General features: G+C 43.1%; 1 protein-coding gene across 3 annotated transcripts in view; it reads left to right on the top strand.

Annotated features, from left to right (window-relative positions):
- Positions 1-13,540, top strand: part of CEMIP2 (cell migration inducing hyaluronidase 2) — a 60,936-nt gene extending 47,396 nt beyond the window's left edge. For all 3 annotated transcript variants that reach the window (XM_079996005.1, XM_079996006.1, XM_079996004.1), the window contains exons 16-24: positions 1,201-1,378; positions 1,522-1,737; positions 4,083-4,294; positions 5,070-5,249; positions 7,204-7,423; positions 8,644-8,742; positions 11,061-11,209; positions 12,826-12,929; positions 13,142-13,540. In XM_079996005.1, the coding sequence (XP_079852131.1) occupies positions 1,201-1,378; positions 1,522-1,737; positions 4,083-4,294; positions 5,070-5,249; positions 7,204-7,423; positions 8,644-8,742; positions 11,061-11,209; positions 12,826-12,929; positions 13,142-13,338 (1,555 nt within the window). In that variant the 3' untranslated portion in view covers positions 13,339-13,540. The remainder of the gene's footprint in view (positions 1-1,200; positions 1,379-1,521; positions 1,738-4,082; positions 4,295-5,069; positions 5,250-7,203; positions 7,424-8,643; positions 8,743-11,060; positions 11,210-12,825; positions 12,930-13,141) is intronic.
- The last annotated feature ends 7,974 nt before the right edge of the window (positions 13,541-21,514 follow it).

Genomic DNA, 21,514 nt, shown 5'->3' with positions numbered 1-21,514 from the left:
CATGCCAGCTCCCCTTGCCCGCCATCCTGTCCAAGCACATTCATGTCTTGAGAGATCCTCCTGGATCCCATCTTCTTCCCATTGACTTGCTCCTGAACCTTTTTGTTAGAGCAGACATGCACTTACACACTGGGACATTCATGTGGGCAGGCCTCCAAGTAACGCTCTTTTAAATTACCTTTTGTGTTTCACAACCCCTGAGGTTTTTCTTACACAGTGTTTGCATTTCTGTTAAAGGAGATGAAAGAGCTCTAGTGACCTTTTAGGGAAAATGTTTGTTCAGCTTTGGGAATGCCAATTTGACTCCGCTTCGCATTCCTGTCAGTAAAAGAGTCTGGATCTCTTGCTGACCTTGCAGGAGACCTGCTTGCTTAAAAAAAGAATATTTGCTGTCTCCTAGAATGATAGCTTCATGTCAAGGTGCAAGTAGAACCACACACACGAGAGAGTTGATGTGGAGGGAGTCAGTTTAAGTCTGCTGGCAGCCGTCAGTGGCAATTGGACAATGAGCATTTGTGACCAGTTTCCTAAAGCTGCTTGCAAATAAAGTCCTTTGGAGGCTTGGGCACTCTAATTAACAGTATTAACAAGTTTTAGGCTTACCATGCTAGTCTGAATGATAGGCTAGAAATGAGCAAGATCAAAGTGCAAAAGTTGGACTATTGCACAAAATCTACCTGCTAATTGGTACCTCTTCAATACTTTCCTCCACTTTCCTATTTAACCAGCTGCAGGGGATTCAGCTGTCTGCAGATACCCTTAGAATAATTAGAGTAGAAAGAATAAGGTTAGAGTTCATAAATTCCTGTATTTAAATAAGGATCATTAGAGATACACTCACTTTAAAAAAAGGCTGAGTGCTGAGCCCTTGAGATAGAGTAGAAATAGGAGTTATATTAATTGGGTGTAGTTATGGCCAGAATAAGCATGCATTGCTTGCAATTAGAACCTTAAAAAAACACAAATACTGTCTCAGCATTGCATTTAAATTCAAAAAATTGCTGTAATTTTAAGGCTATGTTAGTATCTTTTAGCCACGAATATTTTAATCCTATGCATGTTTACTCAGAAGTAACTCTCACTGTGTTGGGTGGAGTGCCATGGATATTGTCTGCCTAGTCCATATCTAAGTAAAGAAGTGTACTTGGCTGCTGCAGGCAAAAAGGGGTCTCTAAATATGTACCTATCTACTTTTAACAGGACGTATCCCATCAGAGGCTTTCAGATTTACGATGGACCTATACGTCTCTCCAAGTGCACATTCAACAATTTTGTGCCAACTCCAGATAGATTCACTAGTGCAATTGGGTTCCTAATGAAAAACACCTGGCAAATTACCCCCCAAAACAATATTTCTCTTGTGAAGTTTGGTGAACAGGTAAATTTTCAGATTGAAGCTGCTTTTCCCAAATGGGGAAAGGATGACTGAGCAATGTTTGGTGGAAATGCAGGGTACAACAAACAAATATTTATTGATAAAAGATTATTGCCATAAAATTAATGTTGCTCTTGTCTTTTAAGGTTTCTCTGAAAGTCTTTTTTGGTAAACCTGGGCCTTGGTTTGAAGAGGCTGATCTGGATGGCGACAAGAACTCAATATTTCATGATGTTGATGGATCTGTGACTGGCTACAAGGACACCTATGTTGGCAGAATGGATAACTACCTGATTCGACATCCTGACTGTGTTAATCTCACCAGGTGGAATGGTGTGCTCTGCAGTGGGACCTTTGCTCAGGTTAAAGAGAGGCCATTGTTAATATGCATAAAACTTGAGCAGCTGATGTTACTGTTTACCCATTTCTTCCAATTTTTATAAAAGTTATAGTAGAATTCTTTATGTCAAGGGATGGGCAGTCTTCCCCCCCCCCCTTTGTCTTTGTAAACTGTCTTAGTTTCATGATGTTAGCTGCCCTGAGCCCGGCTCCGGCTGGGGAGGGGAGGGTACAAATAAAAAGATTGATTGATTGATCTGTCTGTCTGTCTGTCTGTCTGTCTGTCTGTCGGAGAGGTGGGCCAGACCAGAAGCAAAAGTGGCTGAGGGCTGTGTCCCCTGTTTCTGTCTCTCTTTCTGCCCCTGCCCTTTCCCATCTTTTCCTTTTGTTGCTTATATGTGCATTAAATTAGACCAAGGGTCACATGACATCAGACTGAGGGCAGCCTGTGGTACTTGGGCCCCAGCTTGTCATTTCTGATTTACATCCTTATTTATATTCAGAGCTCAGCCTACTGAATGGGTTCTCTCTTTCACACTCATATACCATCTCCCTGCTCCCAAATTGTCCGCTATTTTTAAAACAATGAATAGGAAGAGGGCAAACTTTTTCATCAAGTGCACGATTAGATGTATGAAGACAGAACCAGCACTCACAGAGAAAAAAGACTTCCTTTATCATATTTGCACAGCTTAGAGGTGGGAACCTCTGAACTCCATTCTTTGTTATCATTTCATACAAATACTGAAAAAGGCATTGGGCAAGTCACTTTATTTTATTCTTTTACTTTAGCTCTTGGTCTGTGATAAAGTACTTCCTTTATTTAAAAAAAACTGTAGAACTACTATGGTTCCATATAAAGAGTACAGTGTTGTTGTTTAGTCATTTAGTCGTGTCCGACTCTTCATGACCCCATGAACCAGAGCATGCCAGGCACTCCTGTCTTCCATTGCCTTCCACTCTCTTCTCCTTGTGCCCTCAATCTTTCCCAACATCAGGGTCTTTTCCAGGGACTCCTCTCTTCTCATGAGGTGGCCAAAGTATTGGAGCCTCAGCTTCAGCTTCACGATCTGTCCTTCCAGTGAGCACTCAGGGCTGATTTCCTTAAGAGTGGATATGTTTGATCTTCTTGCAGTCCATGGGACTCTCAAGGGTCTCCTCCAGCACCATAATTCAAAAGCATCAATTCTTCGGCGATCAGCCTTCTTTATGGTCCAGCTCTCCCTTCCATACATCACTACTGGGAAAACCATAGCTTTAACTATATGGACCTTTGTTGGCAAGGTGATGTCTCTGCTTTTTAAGATGCTGACTAGGTTTGTCATTGCTTTTCTCCCAAGAAGCAGGCGTCTTTTAATTTCGTGGCTGCTGGCACCATCTGCAGTGATCATGGAGCCCAAGAAGTAAAATCTCTCACTGCCTCCATTACTTCCCCTTCTGTTTGCCAGGAGGTGATGGGACCAGTGGCCATGATCTTAGTTTTTTTGATGTTGAGCTTCAGACCATATTTTGCGCTCTCATCTTTCACCCTCATTAAAAGGTTCTTTAATTCCTTCTCACTTTCTGCCATCAAGGTTGTGTCATCTGCATATCTGAGGTTGTTGATATTTCTTCCGGCAATCTTAATTCCGGCTAGGGATTAATCCAGCCCAGCCTTTTGCATGATGAATTCTGCATATAAGTTAAATAAGCAGGGAGACAATATACAGCCTTGCCGTACTCCTTTCCCAATTTTGAACCAATTAGTTGTTCCATATCCAGTTCTAACTGTAGCTTCTTGTCCCACATAGAGATTTCTCAGGAGACAGATGAGTTGATCAGGCACTCCCATTTCTTTAAGAATTTGCCACAGTTTGCTGTGGTCGACACAGTCAAAGGCTTTTGCATAGTCAATGAAGCAGAAGTAGATGTCTTCCCCCCAATTCCCGGAAGAAGTTTTGTTTCTACCTACTCTGTCAAGGCAGTCATGTCTCGGGGGATGCAAGAAGTCTCCTTCCTCTCTCCTATGTGGCCCCTTTCTCCACTTCCTATTTAACACTAGCCTTAGCTTGTCATCATACCAAAATTTTATTACTATTCTTGAAGGGGATGGTTAACAGTGGCCAATACCACCAAACAATGGTTTCTGATCTTGGTTTCCAACTGACGTCTTGTATGAGCAGAGGGACTTTATCAAAACTTTCCATTAAATATGTCATGTAATCCAGTGGTAAACAACCATTTTTTTCTTAATTCAAAGTTTTTGTTATCCAAATATATTTAGATATCCTCTAGGCCATCCAAACAACTGAGAGCTGGACTGTTTGCAACTGATGTGGTATAATCTATCCTAGTTTTTACATATTTATTCTGTTTTGATAACTGTTAGGTGTACATTCAGACACGGAATCCACAGAATCTTACCATGACTATGGTGCGAGATGAATACCCTTCCAGTCCTATGATACTGAGAGGGATTAATAATCAGAAAGCTGACTACCAGCAATACCAGCCTGTGGTGATGCTTCAGAAGGGCTACACAATACATTGGAATGGACAAGCCCCACAAACAACATTTCTGTACCTCATTAACTTCAACAAGTAGGTTGCCTTTCAATGTCCAGTTTTGTTTAAACATGCAGATATATTCCATGAACTCTCATCTACCTCATAAAGCAATGTGAAGCATGTATTTCTTTGTTAGTTTTTGAAGTATAATAATGTATTATTACAAACTGAGCAAAACTCTTATCAGCCGTAGACAAACAGCAATGACAACAAAAGGAAGAACACATGGTTTATATCATAGCATAATCCTCATTGACAGCACTAACAATGCAAATTGGCTAGCTTGATTTAATAAATGATTTAAACTTCCTCTCAGATGAGAAAACCAAGTTGTTCTGTGGCACAAGTCATCAAGCTGTCCTCATGTGCAAGCCACATTGAATGTTCCTGTGTCCTTATCAAAAGAACATTGTGAAGCAGAAGATTTTTCTCTTTTGTTCTAATTTTCCCAGCAGACCTTTCAACTTTTCAGTAGTATTATGTTGTGAAAAAATATGCTCAGTGTTCACACAAAATGAGTATGGCATGGTGGACAGAACTTTGGAAGGTCTTGGTTTAAAATTATAGCTAAAATGGTTCCCAAAGAACTTTGTTCATTCTGCTGCAGCTAATTTTACTTCCACATCTGTAAACTAGGAATTACAGTTGAAACTAGGAATTTTCTTGTTTCTGTGGTAAGGATACTTGTAAACAGTATTAGAAATCATTTTAGTACTATGTGGTCATGCTGAATGATAACCATCGCAAGCGGCAAATGAAAAAGCTTTTATAAGCATATGGTAATGTTTTTGTCACTTTCTGTTTTCAGGAACGACTGGATTCGGGTGGGTCTCTGTTACCCACCAGACACTACTTTTCAAGTAACTTCTGATGCATTCCGGAGGCCTGCACCTCCCAATAGTGTGGAGGATTATGTGTCTGTATCTTCAATGGCGGAATTGCAGAATAGTCGAATGGAGAGAAAGTTTTATTTTGATAACAGCACTGGGTAGATATTTGCCACAAAACCATAATTTGTAGTATAATTAAATGTTCAGTTTTTTAGTATCTATAAGAACTGGATGACTTGGTTTTTGTCAGTGGAGAGCTATAGCATAAATGTAATTCTAAGAGGAATCATCAGGATTTGTGGTTATGTATGCAGTAGTTTATCAAACTGTCAATTCCCCAAAGGTCACTGCAGTGTAGGCTGTTCTGAGGACACAGAAAAATATGAAGTTTACATTCAACAAATGCTTTTGTTACCCATCTCAGGCCATTCTGGGTAGGGCTTTCCCTACCCACCCAAGGTTTGAATGCATTCTTTCAGACCGCCCTCTTGTCCCACCAGGCTTCCCAGCAATCTGTGCAAACAGTGCACTCTGCACAGAGGAAGAATTGCAGAAGACATCTTACTTCTTCCCCCCCCCCTTCCTCTCTATGTAGTTATGCACTAAAGATGCAACATACAGTGAGGGGGGAAAGTATTTGATCCCCTGCTAAATTTGCCTGTTTGCCCTCTGACGAAGAAATGACCAGTCCATAATTTTAATGGTAGGTTTATTGTAGCTGTGAGAGACAGAATAACAACAGGAAAAACCCCAAAAACCCAGATGACAAAAGCCAGAGTTTGATGTGCATTATAATGAGTGAAATAAGTATTTGATCCCTTTGCAAAAGATGACTTAGTACTTGGTGGCAAAACCCTTGTTGGCAATTACAGAGGTCAGGCGTTTCTTGTAGGTGGCCACCAGGTCTACACACATCTCAGGAGATATTTTGTCCCACTCCTCTTTGCAGATCCTCTCCAAGTCAGTAAGATTTCGAGGCTGATGTGTAGCTACTCGAACCTTCAGCTCCCTCCACAGATTTTTGATGGGATTTAGGTCTGGAGACTGACTAGGCTACTCCAGGACCTTCATGTGCTTCTTCTTGAGCCGTTCCTTTGTTGCCTTGGCTGTGTGTTTTGGATCATTGTCATGCTGGAATACCCATCCTCGACCCATTTTCATTGCCCTGACTGAGGGAACGAGGTGCTCACCCAAGATTTGATGATACATGGTCCCGTCCATCATCCCTTTGATGCAGTGAAGGTGTCCTGTCCCCTTAGCAACCCTCAAAGTGTCCCCCTCCATGTTTGATGGTGGGGATGGTGTTCTTGTGGTCATAGGTAGCATTCCTCCTCCTCCAAACACGGCAAGTTGAGTTGATGCCAAAGAGCTCGATTTTGGTCTCATCTGACCACAACACACTCACCCAGTTCTCCTCTGGGTCATTCAGATGTGCATTGGCAAACTGCAGACAGGCCTGTACATGTGCTGTCTTGAGCAAGGGGACCTTGTGGGCTCTGCACGATCTCAGTCCTTCATGGCGTAGTGTGTTACCAACTGTTTTCCTGCTGACTATGCTCCCAGGTGCCCTGAGATCATTGACAAGTTCCCCCCGTGTAGTTCTGGGCTGCTTCATCACCGTTCTCCTGATCATTGCAACTCCACGAGATGAGATTTTGTATGGAGCCCCAGACCAAAGGAGGTTGACAGTTATTTTGTGTTTCTTCCATTTGCAAATTATTGCACCAACTGTTGTCACCTTCTCACCAAGCTGCTTGGCAATAGTCTTGTAGCCCAGTCCAGCCCTGTGCAGGTCTACAATCTTGTCCCTGGCATCCTTGGACAGCTCTTTGGTCTTGGTCATGGTGGCTAGTTTGGAATCTGCTGGATTGATTGCTTCTGTGTACAGGTGTCTTTTGTACAGGAACTGTAACGAGCTGGGATTACAGGTAAGACCTCTCCCTTACAGCAGGTGCTTCTAATCTCAGCTCATTACATACAATGAAGATACCAGGTAGCCTGACTTCTGGCAAATGGCCTCATGGGAGCCATGTGAAATAAGGAATAGTGCCAGCACTGCTGGTTTTGTAATAAAGTGTGATCTGTTCTTTGTTTTTGTGTGTTCATGTACAGGCTGCTGTTTTTGTTTCTTCAAGCCAAATACCACAGGGATGGCCACAGTTACTGTTCCTTTCGGGGATGTGAAAGAGTCAAGATTCAGGCCAGCTTTCGGCCAAAGTCTGTCAGTAACTGCTTGACAAAAGCTTACCCAAAGTACTTCCAGAAGCCAACTGTGGTGAAAAGAATGCCCACAAAGACTACGGGCTCCTGTCAGAAATGTGGCTCCACTCAGGTGGGAAAAGGGCACAGCATCAAAAGCGATATGGTTGATTAGCGCATAACCTCTTGCAGTTTCTCCCAGGGTTTTCAACCGTGTTGACAGGACACTCGCAGTCATGAGTAAATGGGGCAGGATTTGAATGTAAGAAGAATGAGGTGGCCTGATGGGTCAAAGCACAGACTGAAGGATGGGATGGATAGAGATGAGATGAGATAAGATGAGAAGTTTTAGGAAATCACATTGCTGAACAGCATCATGTTTAAAATCTCAGCAAAACTTGAAATCATTTGGAAATGACTGCATCTGCATGATATGTATATTTTGAAAGAATAAGAATAGAAGGCCCTTCTAAATTAGGCCAGTGGTCCATCTAGTCTAGCATTCTGTTCTCACAGTGGCCAACCACATTCCCATTATGGGAAACCCTCAAGCGGCAACCAAGCAGGGCTCCATTATACAGGAAGTGGATAGACAACAGTTTCTCTCTCTCTCTCTCTCTCTCACACACACACACACACACAAACACACACACAGACAGGAGGGCTTTTGCCCTCACATTTCTGTTCATGGGTTTCCCATAGGCATTTGAATCACCATGGTCAGAAATGGGATCCTAGGCTAGATTGACCTTGGTCTTATCCAGCAAAATTCTTCCTAATAGCACTGCCTCTCAGTGTTAGCTGCTAGACAGATACACAGGGTGGTGAATGTGCCTGACCAGAAACTGCACAGCTGGACATTATTTGTAAGGGAATCCTAGGTGGGATTGGGGAGAGCAAAGCAGCAGATCCAGCCCTGCAGCCCAACCCTTCCTAGGGGGCAGGTGTAGCTGAGGATCCTAAAGATCTAGCTTGGGGAAAGTTGAGGAAAATAAGCCAAACAGAATCACTTTAATCTTGCCTTTCCGTTATGCTTTTGAGGCTTTTGTTTTTTCTTTCTTTCACATTTCTCTGTGCTGTGCTGTTTTTTTCTGCGGTGTGTTTTGAAGCTTTCCTTTTACAGGAAAAAAAGGCTTTTAATGAACTGAACAACTTTTTAAAGCTTCAACAGGAATATAAGGTTTTCCATCTTTTATTGTATGATGCTGTACTTGTGAATATACTTTTTCTAGTCCTCACCCAAATCTCAACACAGTAGGCTTCTGTCACCTGACATTCCTGTTCTAATAGAAAAATTATACACTATACACTCATATAATGGCTACTTTTAAACATTAATTGTATTCTATTCAGGTGGCATTTACCAGTGATCCTCATAAAACCTACCTCCTTGTGAAAATTCAGTCTCCAGACACAGTTGAATTGCAAAGGAATGAAGAATCTTATGTCTTGGTAAGTATTCTTGCAATCTTTCTTTACCACAAGCCTTTATTAACATCATGCAGGAATGCCATTACCTGTGTAGGTGTTTGCAAATGGATCATTTAGGAACAAACCATATCAGCATAAGCTTGGGGGAAAAGAATAAGAGAATAATTTGGCATCCTCAGCATTCCTGTTATTTGCAGCATCTTTGCATATTGATTTGTTTTCAAAATACCATTGGTAAAATTTAAATTTAAAGCGTATACTAGTGATTTAGAATAAGATACACTCAGGTTTCTTGAGACGTATCCCAAGTTCAATCAAGCAGGAGGCAATGTGTGCAGAAATAGACATACACATGACTGAATAATGGGTGTGGGCCAACACTATAAAATACTGGTTGCACTGCCATTTCCATTGCCAACCTTCGAGTCTGCTTCTTTCTTACTTAAGGACTCTTATAAATCTAGAGGGTTTCAACTCAGATCTTTTGGTATTGCCTTGGAACTCTTGTATAATTCAGGTGATCAATATATTTATTGCAATATTCAAACCAGATTAAGGGACATTGAAAAATAAAACATCGAGTCAGGTGTAAATAAAATTTGGTTCCCCAAGTTCTATGATTTAAATCCAACAGATAACAGGGTCACTTATATTTCAAAAATAATAATTCCAGTCCAACACGGGGCCTTTATGTTAGCCCAAATGAACATTTTCCCCTCAGCTTTTGACAAGGGCAGATATTTAAACATCCCCAGAAATTATAGACATTGCGGATGTTTTTTGAATGTGCCGGACACTGTAGAACATATTCTTTTGTACTGTCCATTGTACAACCAGCTATGCAAATGCGTGCTGTCCCCCATTTTGGGTAGTCTGACATCATGGCACAGTGAAAACATCAGATTCTAATCTGTCTGACATTAACCTGGAAGCAACTGCAAGGGGGCTGTGTTTTTGTCAATACAGTGGTACCTCGGTTTAAGGACAACCCTGTTTACGAACGATTCAGTTTATGAACTCTGCAAAAGTGTCCTGGTTTGTGAACTTTACCTTGGTCTAAGAACGGAAGTCGAACGGTGGGAGGGCACTGGCAGTGGGAGGCCTCATTAGGGAAGGCATGCCCCGGTTTAAGAACGGACTTCCGGAATGGATTAAGTTTGTAAACTGAGGTACTACTGTACTATTTCTTAAAGTGGTGAATGTCAGTAGTGCACTGGGCTTCTTACAATTACATGTTCAGAGGGGTGTGTAACCTGTGGTACTGCAGAAGTTGCTTTATCTTTATTTATTAATTACCCACCCTTCACTCTTAAGGTCCCCGGGAAGTTGCAACACTTAAAACACAATATTACTGCAACTCCCACCAACCCTGACCATTGGCTGGGCAGATGAGGTTTGTGGCCCTCCAGGTGTTGCAGGACTCCAGCTTCCCCACCTCTGCCTTAAAACGATGATTAAATTAGAGTATAGAGTGCTGTCAGTGGCCGCAAGCCATGAAGGCTGTGGGTGGCCCTCATGAGGCAGACCACGGGGGGGCGGGGGGCGGGGGGGTTGCTCCTGAGCTCAAGTCCTGACTGCAGGTTTCCCACAGGCATCTGGTTGGGCACTGTGAGAAGAGGAAGCTGGACTGATGGCCTTTGGCAGGATCCAGCAGGGCTGTTCTTACGTTCCTAGACGGCTCAGATGGGGATATTTACTTCAGCTCTAAGGGGTTAAATGTAGTGATGAAAAATTAGTTCTGGTTTGGGGCCAAATGTGCAGCTGGGAAATGAAGGTCTTCAGGCACCAGAGTTTGAAGGTTAGAACTGAATCAGTGGGCAGGTAAATGCACTTGAATCTTTCAGGGAAATCGGAGGAAAATAGAGTTGCAGCATTAGCATTTTTAATTGCCTTAACATGGCAAACTGAAGCTTCTGAGGATGGTTCTCCTCTGATTTTTAAAAGGGGCTTTGAACAACTCTTTCACTGATGACAGAGATGGCCTTCCTAAGGCTAAGCGAAAGAATAATTGGAGCTCTGTAATCACTGGATCAGAAGCCATTATTACAGGGCCCAAAGGGGGTTTGTTGAAAGGACATGGATATGTGTCAGTGGCTTCAGTTACACAAAGAAAACAGGAAAGCCCTAACCTGAGGGCCATAGAAATCTTATCAGCAAAGATTTTGAAGGAAAAGACTAATTCATAGGAAATTGTTCACTGCCAGGAATACACTATTGCCATCTGGAAGCCAAATGATGATAAATGCAGTGGAACTGTGAATTTACAGCAGATTATTGTATTTACAAATTACTGGTTTGGGGAAAGGGGGGAGTGTGATTTATGAGGTCTGTACTTTCAGGTCAGTGGCATTAAGTTTCCCTTGAGTGCTGTGGGTGTTCTTACCGTAGTCATTGATGCCTGCACTGGCAAAGTAACAAAAGAGAGATTTTTCTCTGAAGCAAACGTAAGGAATCTAGAAGAATATGTCAAAACTGGAATTCCTCAAAGGTATGTAATACAGAATAAACACCAGCTTGCAAATAGCATTTTTGCAGGAGTGGCATTTAAGCTATTTTGCATTTCCTTTTAAAAATGCACAGAGGTGCTTCTTTTCATAATACTTAAATGTTTTTCAGAGAATGGTGCTTAAGGTACCTGTGTTACTGCTATGAATTGTTCATATCACTTTCACTTTCTGTGTTTGAAATTAAGGAAAGAACTCTTGTACTCTGTTACAGTGGTACCTGATGCGGACGGGATCTGTTCCGGAGCCCTGTTCGCATCCTGAAGCGAACGCAACCCGCGTCTCTGGAGCGCGATTTGCCGCTTCCGCGCATGTGCATGACGTCATTTTGAGTGTCTGCGCATGCGTGAGCAGTGAAACCCGGAAGTAATGCGCTCCGTTACTTCTGGGTCTCCGCAGAGCGCAACCCGAAAACGCTCAACCCAAAGCTGCTTGACCCCGAGGTACGACTGGTGGGGTGGTAGGAGTTGCATTCCAGGGCTCATCTGGCATATGCTAGAAAGAAATCTAAATTCTATGTCCATAAAAGCTTGATTTTGTAACTTTTGCAACTAAGGCATGTGATTTGTGTTCACCTAGTTCTGTTTTTGTTAGCCATATAAGAGGACCAAGTCAATAAACATCACTGAATCCTCATCTCCACAAGGCTTCTGAGACTTCTTCAGGAACTGCCCATATGTTTCCAAGATGACCTTTGCCAACCCCAAAAATTAGAAATTTGCTTTTTTAGGAAAGTAGAGAGTTCCACTCCTATGCAGGTCTACTCAGAAGTAAGCCCCACTGGTTTTGGTGGGCTTACTCTCAAATAAGTATTCAGAGGATGTTTCTGGTACAGTCAGACAAATAAAGCTACTGTTCTGGAAAGCAAGTGAAAACAATCCCTTCCTAACTTCAGTGTGATTTCTTTCTTTCTTTCTTTCTTTCTTTCTTTCTTTCTTTCTCTCTTTCTCTCTCTCTCTCTCTCTCTCTCTCTCTCTCTCACACACACACACACACACACACACACGGCAGAAGCCTATCATTCCCCTCCCCCTCCGGACATCTGGGAAGAAAAAATAGCCTTTTTCTCAAGCAATACAACCAGGAAAATGTAAATGGAAAATTATTACCTTTTTATCAAATGAAAAGGAAGTAAGAAGGAGATTGTGATTGCTTAAATTGTGTCACAAATGTGTTAGGCATTATGGATATTATAATTCAGTATAAATTCATACAAATTGATTGTTAGAGGTCTTGTTTTTTGTTACCATGTTTAAAAAAATGTAGGTATAATGTGCTACACCGGATTAATTTGTTATGAATATGCAAATTTTGACATTTGCAAAGTAAGCATGATTTTTATTTCTAAAAAAGTTTGCTTTCTCCAGATGGCAATTTATTATAGAAAAGTGTGTTAGTCATATTGATGTTCCACATTTACGGCTCTATGAATATGATGTCACCAATTTTAACAATTTTATATGCTGCCTTTCCAAAGCAGCTTGCAATATGATACTTACTTAAAATATGATACTTACTTAAAATATGATACTTTTTAGTGGCAGTAAATCAGTGTTATTCTCTCCCCTTCAACCTTATCCCTTCATTTTCTTTCTCTCAGGTCTATAGTTGTATTAAGCACCAGAGGGAATATAAAAAACCTTAACATTTCTCAAGCTTTAATGACCCTGGGAGCAGCAAAACCAGCAAATCTTCACAACAAGGGTGTGTTCTTATTTTTACATATTAAAATGTGCCTTTTCCTTTTCTAGAAATGGAATGCAAAAGATGCTGTGCAAGTTGCTGTTTCATATTCAGTGTTGATAAATTTTCAAAGTTTGCTATGATATTGGAACGGAACATTTCAAATGTTGAATCCGTTGCCCGTTATTGATGATGTGTATTCTGTTCTGAAACATACATTTTTCCTCTTTCAGGGAGCATAGGCTTCTTTGGGTTCAGAGGGAACTTCAGACCATCTTGGATCAAGCTATTGACCAGTCCTGTAAGACAGGGCCTGGGCCAAATGGAAAAGTATATCCCTCTGCAGCTGGAAGAGTACAGCTGTGCCAGAGCAAATACTAGCCGACGGAAAGATTTGGAACTTCTGAAGCAGGCTACAAGAACACAATAGAAATTAAGGTGCATATGCACACTGAAGACAATGTGAACTAATTTATTTATTTTATGGAATTTTAACGTGTACTATTACCCAAGTACATTACTTTGCTGTTTTTGATATGGACATTTGCCTACGCTGAATGCTTGAATGCCCATCTGTGCACCTTTTGGATTGTACAAAATATTAAAGAATTAAAGTATTTGTTTAAAAAACAGTTTTTGTAAGGGGGTGTTATTTCAATGTTTGTCCTTTCAATGAGCTTGTAGGGCAGCGGCTGAAGAAGGAGCAAAAAGGTTTTTCTCCTGTGTGTGTTTCTTGTGGCTGATTAGCTGTTCTCCCTGTGCAAAGGTCAGAGGGGGCAGGGTTTCTGTTGAGGTAGGTGATTAGCTGTGGGAGGAGCTTATTTGCTCTATCTTTAGATTTAGGGGAGCTAGTCTCAAACGTTTGTTGGGGGAGACCTAGGGTTTTTTGGGAGGGAGTTACTTGTCCTGTCTGCACGCTTCTTATGATGGAGGACCACTGTAGCCAGCCCCAACGACACGTTCTCAAGATGGAGAGTGAGGGAACAGCTGCAGTCGCCTGCGGTTCCTGCACAATGTTTGCCATCTTGCCAAAGGTTGCAGGCAGCTTTACCTGCAGCAATTGCATGTTGATTTCCCTCTTAAAAGACAAAGTCCAGCAACTGGAGGAACCTGTGGCTACGCTCCAAAGAATTAGAGAGCTGGAGCTCTTCTTGGAAGCAACACAGCACACCGTCTCCACCAAGGAGGAGACAGGGGACTCCCCTGAGAAGGAGGCTAGTTCACCAACACAGGAGCCAGATATATGGAGAAACGTGACTCAAAGAAGTAGGAGGCCCAGGGTTCGCTCTGATTGTTTAGAAATACACAATCACTTTGAGGTCCTCTCCCCTAGAATGGAAGACGAAGAGCAGACTCCATTTGAGGATCTCTCCCTCGTTACAGTCGATCAGGTATATGAAGACGAGCAGCAAAGTCAGTCCTCAGGGAATGTGCAGGTGACCTTGGAACGGACAGATCACGGAAGAACCCCAACCAGACCTAAGAGGAGGTGTGTAGTGGTGATAGGGGATTCCCTACTGAGGGGAACAGAAGCAGTGATATGTGGGCCTGACAAGATGTCTCGGGAAGTGTGCTGTCTCCCCGGGGCTAAGATCCAAGATGTAACTGAACGACTACAAGGAATCATAAAACCCACTGACAAATACCCCTTCCTCTTGGTTCATGTGGGAACCAATGACACTGCAAGCAATAGCCTCCAGAAGATCAAAAGAGACTATGAGGCTCTGGGCAGGAAATTGAAGCAATTAAATGCACAAATTGTCATCTCATCTGTCCTCCCAGTTGAACGACGTGGCCCAGGGAGAGAGAGAAAAATAGTAGAAGTGAACAGCTGGCTTCGCAAATGGTGTAAACAGGAACGGTTTGGATTCTTAGATCACGGACTGCAGTTTCTTGAAGATGGACTTCTGGCAAGCGATGGGCTGCACCTCACAGCGGTTGGGAGGAATGTTTTTGCCAAAAATCTCAGAAACCTCATCAGGAGGGCTTTAAACTGACTAATGTGGGGGAGGGAGACAGTGCTCCTGAAGGTAGGAGTCTATCAATTGATGAACATGATCATCCGAATGTCATACACCAAATGGAGCAAACAGCACGCAGACCTAGTGGTGGGAGGAAAAAATCCTTAAATAAGAGACACGGGGGAATGATTAATGGACTTCAATGTCTGTACACTAATGCGCAAAGCATGGGTAATAAACAAGATGAGCTTGAGCTCTTGGTACAGCAAACTAAATATGACATCATAGGCATCACTGAAACCTGGTGGGATAAGTCCCACGACTGGAATGTAATAATGGAGGGTTACAATCTATTTCAGAGAAACAGACCAGACAAGAAAGGAGGAGGAGTGGCGTTATATGTCAGGGATGTGTATACCTGTGAAGGGATCCAAGATTTAGAACCTCAAAGCCAAAGTGAGAGCATTTGGGTCAAAATTAAGGGAGAGATGAGTAACAGGGACCTCATTGTGGGAGTTTACTATAGATCCCCAAGCCAAACGGAGGACATAGATGATGCCTTCCTGGAACAGATGGCCAAGCATGCGAAAGGAAGGGAGATAGTAGTAATGGGGGACTTCAATTACCCGGATATTTGCTGGATGTCAAACTCAGCCAAGAGCATAAGGTCAAACAGATTCCTCACTGGCCTTGCAGACAACTTCATTGTCCAGAAAGTGGGAGAAGCAACAAGAGGAACAGCCATTTTAGATCTGGTCCTAACCAATGTTGATGACCTGGTTAGTGGGGTAGAAGTGGAAGGATCATTAGGCGCGAGTGATCATGCTCTTCTGAAGTTTACTATACAGCGGAAAGGAGCAGCCAAGCATACTAGGACTTAATTTCTTGACTTTAAGAAAGCCGACTTCATAAAACTTAGGGAAGTGCTGGGTGAGATCCCATGGACAGTAATACTAAAAGGAAAGGGAGTTCATGATGGCTGGGAGTTTGTTAAGAGGGAGATAGTAAAAGCACAACTTCAGGCAATACCAATGAGACAGAAACATGGAAGGTGCCTAAAGAAGCCAGGGTGGCTATCTAAAGAACTTTTAACTGAGTTAAGATTAAAAAAGGATGTGTACAAAAAATGGAAAAGGGGGGAAACCACCAAAGAAGAATTCAAACAAATAGCCAGCACGTGTAGACACAAAGTCAGAAAAGCTAAAGCACAGAATGAACTCAGGCTTGCTAGAGAGGTTAAAAGCAACAAAAAAGGCTTTTATGGGTATGTTCGTAGCAAAAGGAAGAACAAAGAAACAGTGGGGTCACTCAGAGGAGAAGATGGTGAAATGCAAACGGGGGACACAGAAAGGGCTGAACTCCTCAATGCCTTCTTTGCCTCAGTCTTCTCCGATAAAGAAAACAATGCCCGACCTGAAGAATTTGGAGCAAATGATTCAGCAGAGGAAACACAGCCCAGAATAACTAAGGAGATAGTACAAGAATACTTGGCTAGTTTAGATATATTCAAGTCTCCAGGGCCAGATGAACTGCATCCAAGAGTATTAATAGAACTGGCAGATGTGATCTCAGAACCACTGGACAATGAACCACTGCCAGATGACATCATATGTCAGGAGTGCTCTGATGGTGTTTCCTGCTTGGCAGGGAGTTGGACTTGATGGCCCTTGTGGTCTCTTCCAACTCTATGATTCTATGATTCTATGATTAATCTTCGGCATGTACTATCTCTGAATCTGGAATCTTTGCTTAGCTGTCACAGCTAATAGCTTTTAACAGACTCATCATACATTAATTCTTCTTTTCAAAAATTGTGAGTTTGGTTGCAGCCAGTGCTTTTTTTCCTGGGGGTACGCAGACCCCTAAACATTTTGTTTAGAAAAAAAAGCACTGGTTACAGCAACAGTAGTATACATTATACAGTACTACATGCAGCACAATGAGAGATCAAAAGTTCAGTTAAACATCAGCTCAGGTTAATTATCAGTGGGTGCACCATGCTGAAATATTTTCTTCTTCCATAACTGGGAAGGGGTGTTTTATAAAATCTTCAATCATGTTTGCTCCCTTCACTTCCAGAAGGATGAAATTATGGACAGAAGCATCTAGAGCAGAGTTTCAGCGCAGAAGGCTACTGACATAATACTAACAAAGTCTGGTCTATCTAACTGACCAGTGTGCCTTTTTCTGCTTGTGCTCCTCTTTGTTTAGGATATCCTTGAGCTTTCCCCTGCTGATAAACTTTGGCTTCCTCTCAGGAAATTCCATAACTTGCTCCAGTTACTATCTTTTCCTTACTTCCTCTTTATCCCCTCCCTTCTCCGCAAACCAACCACTCTGTTTCAAAAGCAAAGAATAAGATAATGTCACATAAGTGTGGTGCTCATATTTGAAATGTTTTAAATTACTGTTTTAAATCATTGTTAAGATTGGGGAGACCTTGGGAGGACTTTGCCCTAAAAGTCAGTCCATAAAAAGTTGAAATAAGTACTGATTAATCTGATTTCTTCATCATATTTTTGCTGCCCATCTGATATTATGTAAGTAGCACTTTTAAAGTTTTCCCTCTGCACTTCCCCTTTTCAAAATATTTAAATTACCTAGGGTAAAAGGGTTTTAAGCTAGTTTTGTGATTTATGCATTACCTGCTAAAGAACGGATACCAACTGTTTGCTTGCAACAATTAAAACTAACACTATAGTTTGTTGCAATGAAGCAGACCACTCAGGAGCTCAATCCAAAAGCCTGATCAAGCAGCTCATGTGCTTTTGCCATGTATCTCCTCAGCGACAAAGGGGTATTTGTGAAGCTATGGAAGGTGTGAGGAAGCTTTGGCACTCCCAATGTTGCCCAGCTCATGCTCCCTCCAGCCAGCATGGCCAATGGACAGGGACGATGGCAGCTGCACTTCAGCAAAATCTGGAGGACCAAAAGTCCCCCCCCCCACACACCTGGGTTACAAGATTCACTTTGGCTGGTCCCCTCCTACACATGAAAGGAAGGTCAGTGGCTCTGTCTGAAGACAGACTTCTAATCCTGTACCCACTTCCCTAGGAGTAAGTTTCCTTGACCTCAGTAGGGCTTACATACATCTGAGAAGACATACCTATGAGTGTGCTGGATTGTGAAATAATAAGTGCCCAGAACTTTATGGGAGCAAAGCCTGGTAGTTACTGTGCAGAATGTTTCTTCATGAAGTGGGACATATCCATGCTATTTCCTTGATAAAGGTAAAGGTAAAGGTACCCCTGCCCGTACGGGCCAGTCTTGCCAGACTCTAGGGTTGTGCGCTCATCTCACTCTAGAGGCCGGGAGCCAGCGCTGTCCGCAGACACTTCTGGGTCACGTGGCCAGCGTGACAAGCTGCATCTGGCGAGCCAGCGCAGCACACGGAACGCCGTTTACCTTCCCGCTGGTAAGCGGTCCCTATTTATCTACTTGCACCCGGAGGTGCTTTCGAACTGCTAGGTTGGCAGGCGCTGGGACCGAGCAACGGGAGCGCACCCCGCCGCGGGAATTCGAACCACCGACCATGCGATTGGCAAGTCCTAGGTGCTGAGGTTTTACCCACAGCGCCACCTGCGTCCCATTTCCTTGATATAAATATTGAAATAAACCCACTATGTGAGCTATTGTGGCATATTTAAGGTTAATGTCAAAAACATTTTATTCTCCGCAATGTGATATTTTACATAGAAAGGCACACATTGGGTCTTTGTGTTACCATGTCATGAATTCAGTTTTAAGAGTTTATGTGAAGCTAAACAAATTCCACATTAAACTCACTTTAAACCAGATTATTTTAAAGTAAATAAAATATACTTACTACCTCTGCATTTTCTTTTTTTTTTAAATAGTGATTTTTATCCACTCTGACAGCTTTTTTTTACCTTTGGGCATTGCAAATTTATGTGCCCAGGTTATATACTAAAGAAGCTCAAGTGGAATGTGGAAGATCCATTTTCCATCATTCTTGCATGTGTGCAGGAGCACACATGCACACTCTGAGTATGCACCCATTACATGCAGTCACAGCATCCTCAAGGGAGGCTGTAATGAAAGCGTGAATAGTAAATGCCAGAAATTTATCCCACAGTCCTCCAGAGCCAATTAACACAATAAAGCAATCTAATGTTGTAGATGTTGAGCTTCCGTCAGAGCCACGAGACAAGCCTGTTAGCGTTTTCTGTCTTGAATGGGGAGTTTGTTAAGCGTCACATTAGGCTTGATTTGACGGCAGCTAGGCAATAAGAATAAACAGCACTATTGATTTTAGAAAACATTGATTCCTTGGTCTTGCTTTCAATGGTCTTGCAGTGTGCTACACATTTCCCTGCCAGACCTACATAATTAATGTGAACCATTTAAAAGCAAGCACAAGAGATTTCATGACACCTTTGTTAAAAGTTACACATGAGTCTCCTTCAAAACCAGGGTTAGTAAGTTAAACAAACATTAATGAGCATGTGCTAACAGATGCTGTTTATGGGGTGCAATAAAATCTAGAGCAGAACAAAGTATTCAAGTGACTGCTGGTGAGTGCAGGATTCTATAGATGCCCACATCGTTTCCCACTTACCCCGTAAGGGCTTACAAGGCAGAGCTGTTTGTTTTGGAGCAAAACCACTTACACTTAGCTATGGGTTAGACTCGTAATTCCCTTTCCTGCTTATCCCATCCTCTTTTCTTGCTTAGCAAAATGAGACTGACCTAGGCCTGAAACAAGTAAACTACATTACTTACTTACTTACTTACTTACTTACTTACTTACACACAAACACACTTGACTAATTTTAAATAATTTAAAAAATAAATAATGCCTGTCATGGGCCGGGAGTTGGCTTCACCTGCTGAGCAGCAGCCTGAAGGAGCAGACGGTAAAGTGACTCACTGCTGATCAGCCTTCTTGCTCCTGATGAGAACCAGCTGGCTCCAGGTTTCTTAAGCAGGGTTTCTGGCTCTCATTGTTCCTGGCCAGACCTTGCTGCTTCTTGTGACCTTGGACCCTCCACTTTCTTGACCCTCGGATCATCTGACTACATGAACTGAGATACTCCTGACCTTAGGACTAGGCTGGACCTGGCATAGGGACTCTGCCTCCTGGCAAGTACCCCCCTGCTTAGCTGGCTTCTCCCTCCACTCAGCTCTGCTGTGGCTGGCAGCACAGGACTGCAGCAATGCCTTTCCCCCTATACACAAACAATTCTCATTTTAAACGCCAATGGGCAGCTTGCTTTTGGGCGGTTTGCTTTTATCAACACTGTTTGGAAGCCTGTCACTCAGGTTGTGTCTGGTGCAGCCAGAAAGGGGGTCAAAGGGAGTACTGATTTTCAGACAGTTTCAGCTGGGCCAGTATAATTTTATTGAAATGATGGTCCTCCCAAGTTCAGGAGCAAACTTTCTTTTTAAATATGTAACACCCATAAATTGTGTTTGCCTGTGATTTGACCCCTGCAGTTTGGCAGACATAAATGGGTGCTTCTCAGGGTTGAAGATGGGCAGGCTAGTCCCATGTGCCCTAGGAAGAGCAAGGAACATGTCTGGGGTCTGCTTTCTGTCCTATGCATTACTTTGCATAGAGACTGGCCTGTTTGTTTTACAGAATGGAAGTAATTGTGGGTAAGTGGGAAGTGGCAGAGTTTGGGGGTTAGATGCCCGGTAGCACCAAAAGGATGGTGTTTCATCTTTGTATTATTTTTGTAAGGGCCTCAAAATCCATGTTAGCTGGGATGGTATTCTCTGGGAGGTTGCCAATGGATTGTCCTTTCCTCAGGAAGTCAGTAGTATCCACAAGTAACTTGGAGTATTGGTGGCATACGGGTCATCAATCCAGTTAACGTTCTTGATACTGCTTGCCTTTGGGGAATATTCAGGGGCGAAAGAAGGAGAACCAGCACCCGTTGCGGGCTGTCAGGGGCGGGGCAAACCGGCCGGCGTGGCATGTGCTTGCGTCATATGTATGCCGCATGCGCAAAACTGCTACATACAGCGCATGCATGTGCGCCGCTATATACGGTGCATGCATGGTGCTGTATGTAGTTGGGCGGCTTGCCGACGGAACCGCTTGAGCGCCGTACGGATGGCGGTGGGATCCTCTGCTCATGGCTGTAGCAACGGTGGAGGGATCCTCCACTCACAGCTGCAGCGGCAGTGGAGGGATCCCGCTGCTGTCGGTACGACGCTCAAGTGGCGCTGTGCATGTGCTGCTACGTACGACGCATGTGCGTGCACTGTACGTACGGTGCATGTGCACCATACATAGTCCAGTTTGCCAACGGTGCCGTACGGTGTCATATGGATGATGGCGGGATCCCTCCACCACCGCTGCAGCCGCAAGCAGAGGATCCTTCACACGCGGCTGCAGCGGTGCGATGGCAGCAGGGCAAGCCCCCCGCGGGGAGCCTTGTCACCCCCCTCAGAGATGGCACCTGGGACGCCCGCCTCCCACCCACCCCTTCCTCCGCCACTGGGAATCTTGCATCAGTTTTCCTATGTTCCTTTCACGCTGCAGTACCTGCTATGTTATGGCACTATGGCTTTTTGACCACTCTATGAACAGGTCATGCTAACCTTCATTCATACCAGTGGGCCTGGTGTGACACAACAAATGCAATTGGTCAGCTTCTCGGCCCCCCTTCTTCCACA

This window comes from Podarcis cretensis, assembly GCF_951804945.1.
Source record: "Podarcis cretensis genome assembly, chromosome: 11".
NCBI classification, from domain to species: domain Eukaryota; kingdom Metazoa; phylum Chordata; class Lepidosauria; order Squamata; family Lacertidae; genus Podarcis; species Podarcis cretensis.
Note: the sequence above shows the minus strand (reverse complement) of the source record. Positions and strands in the feature narration are given on the sequence as shown.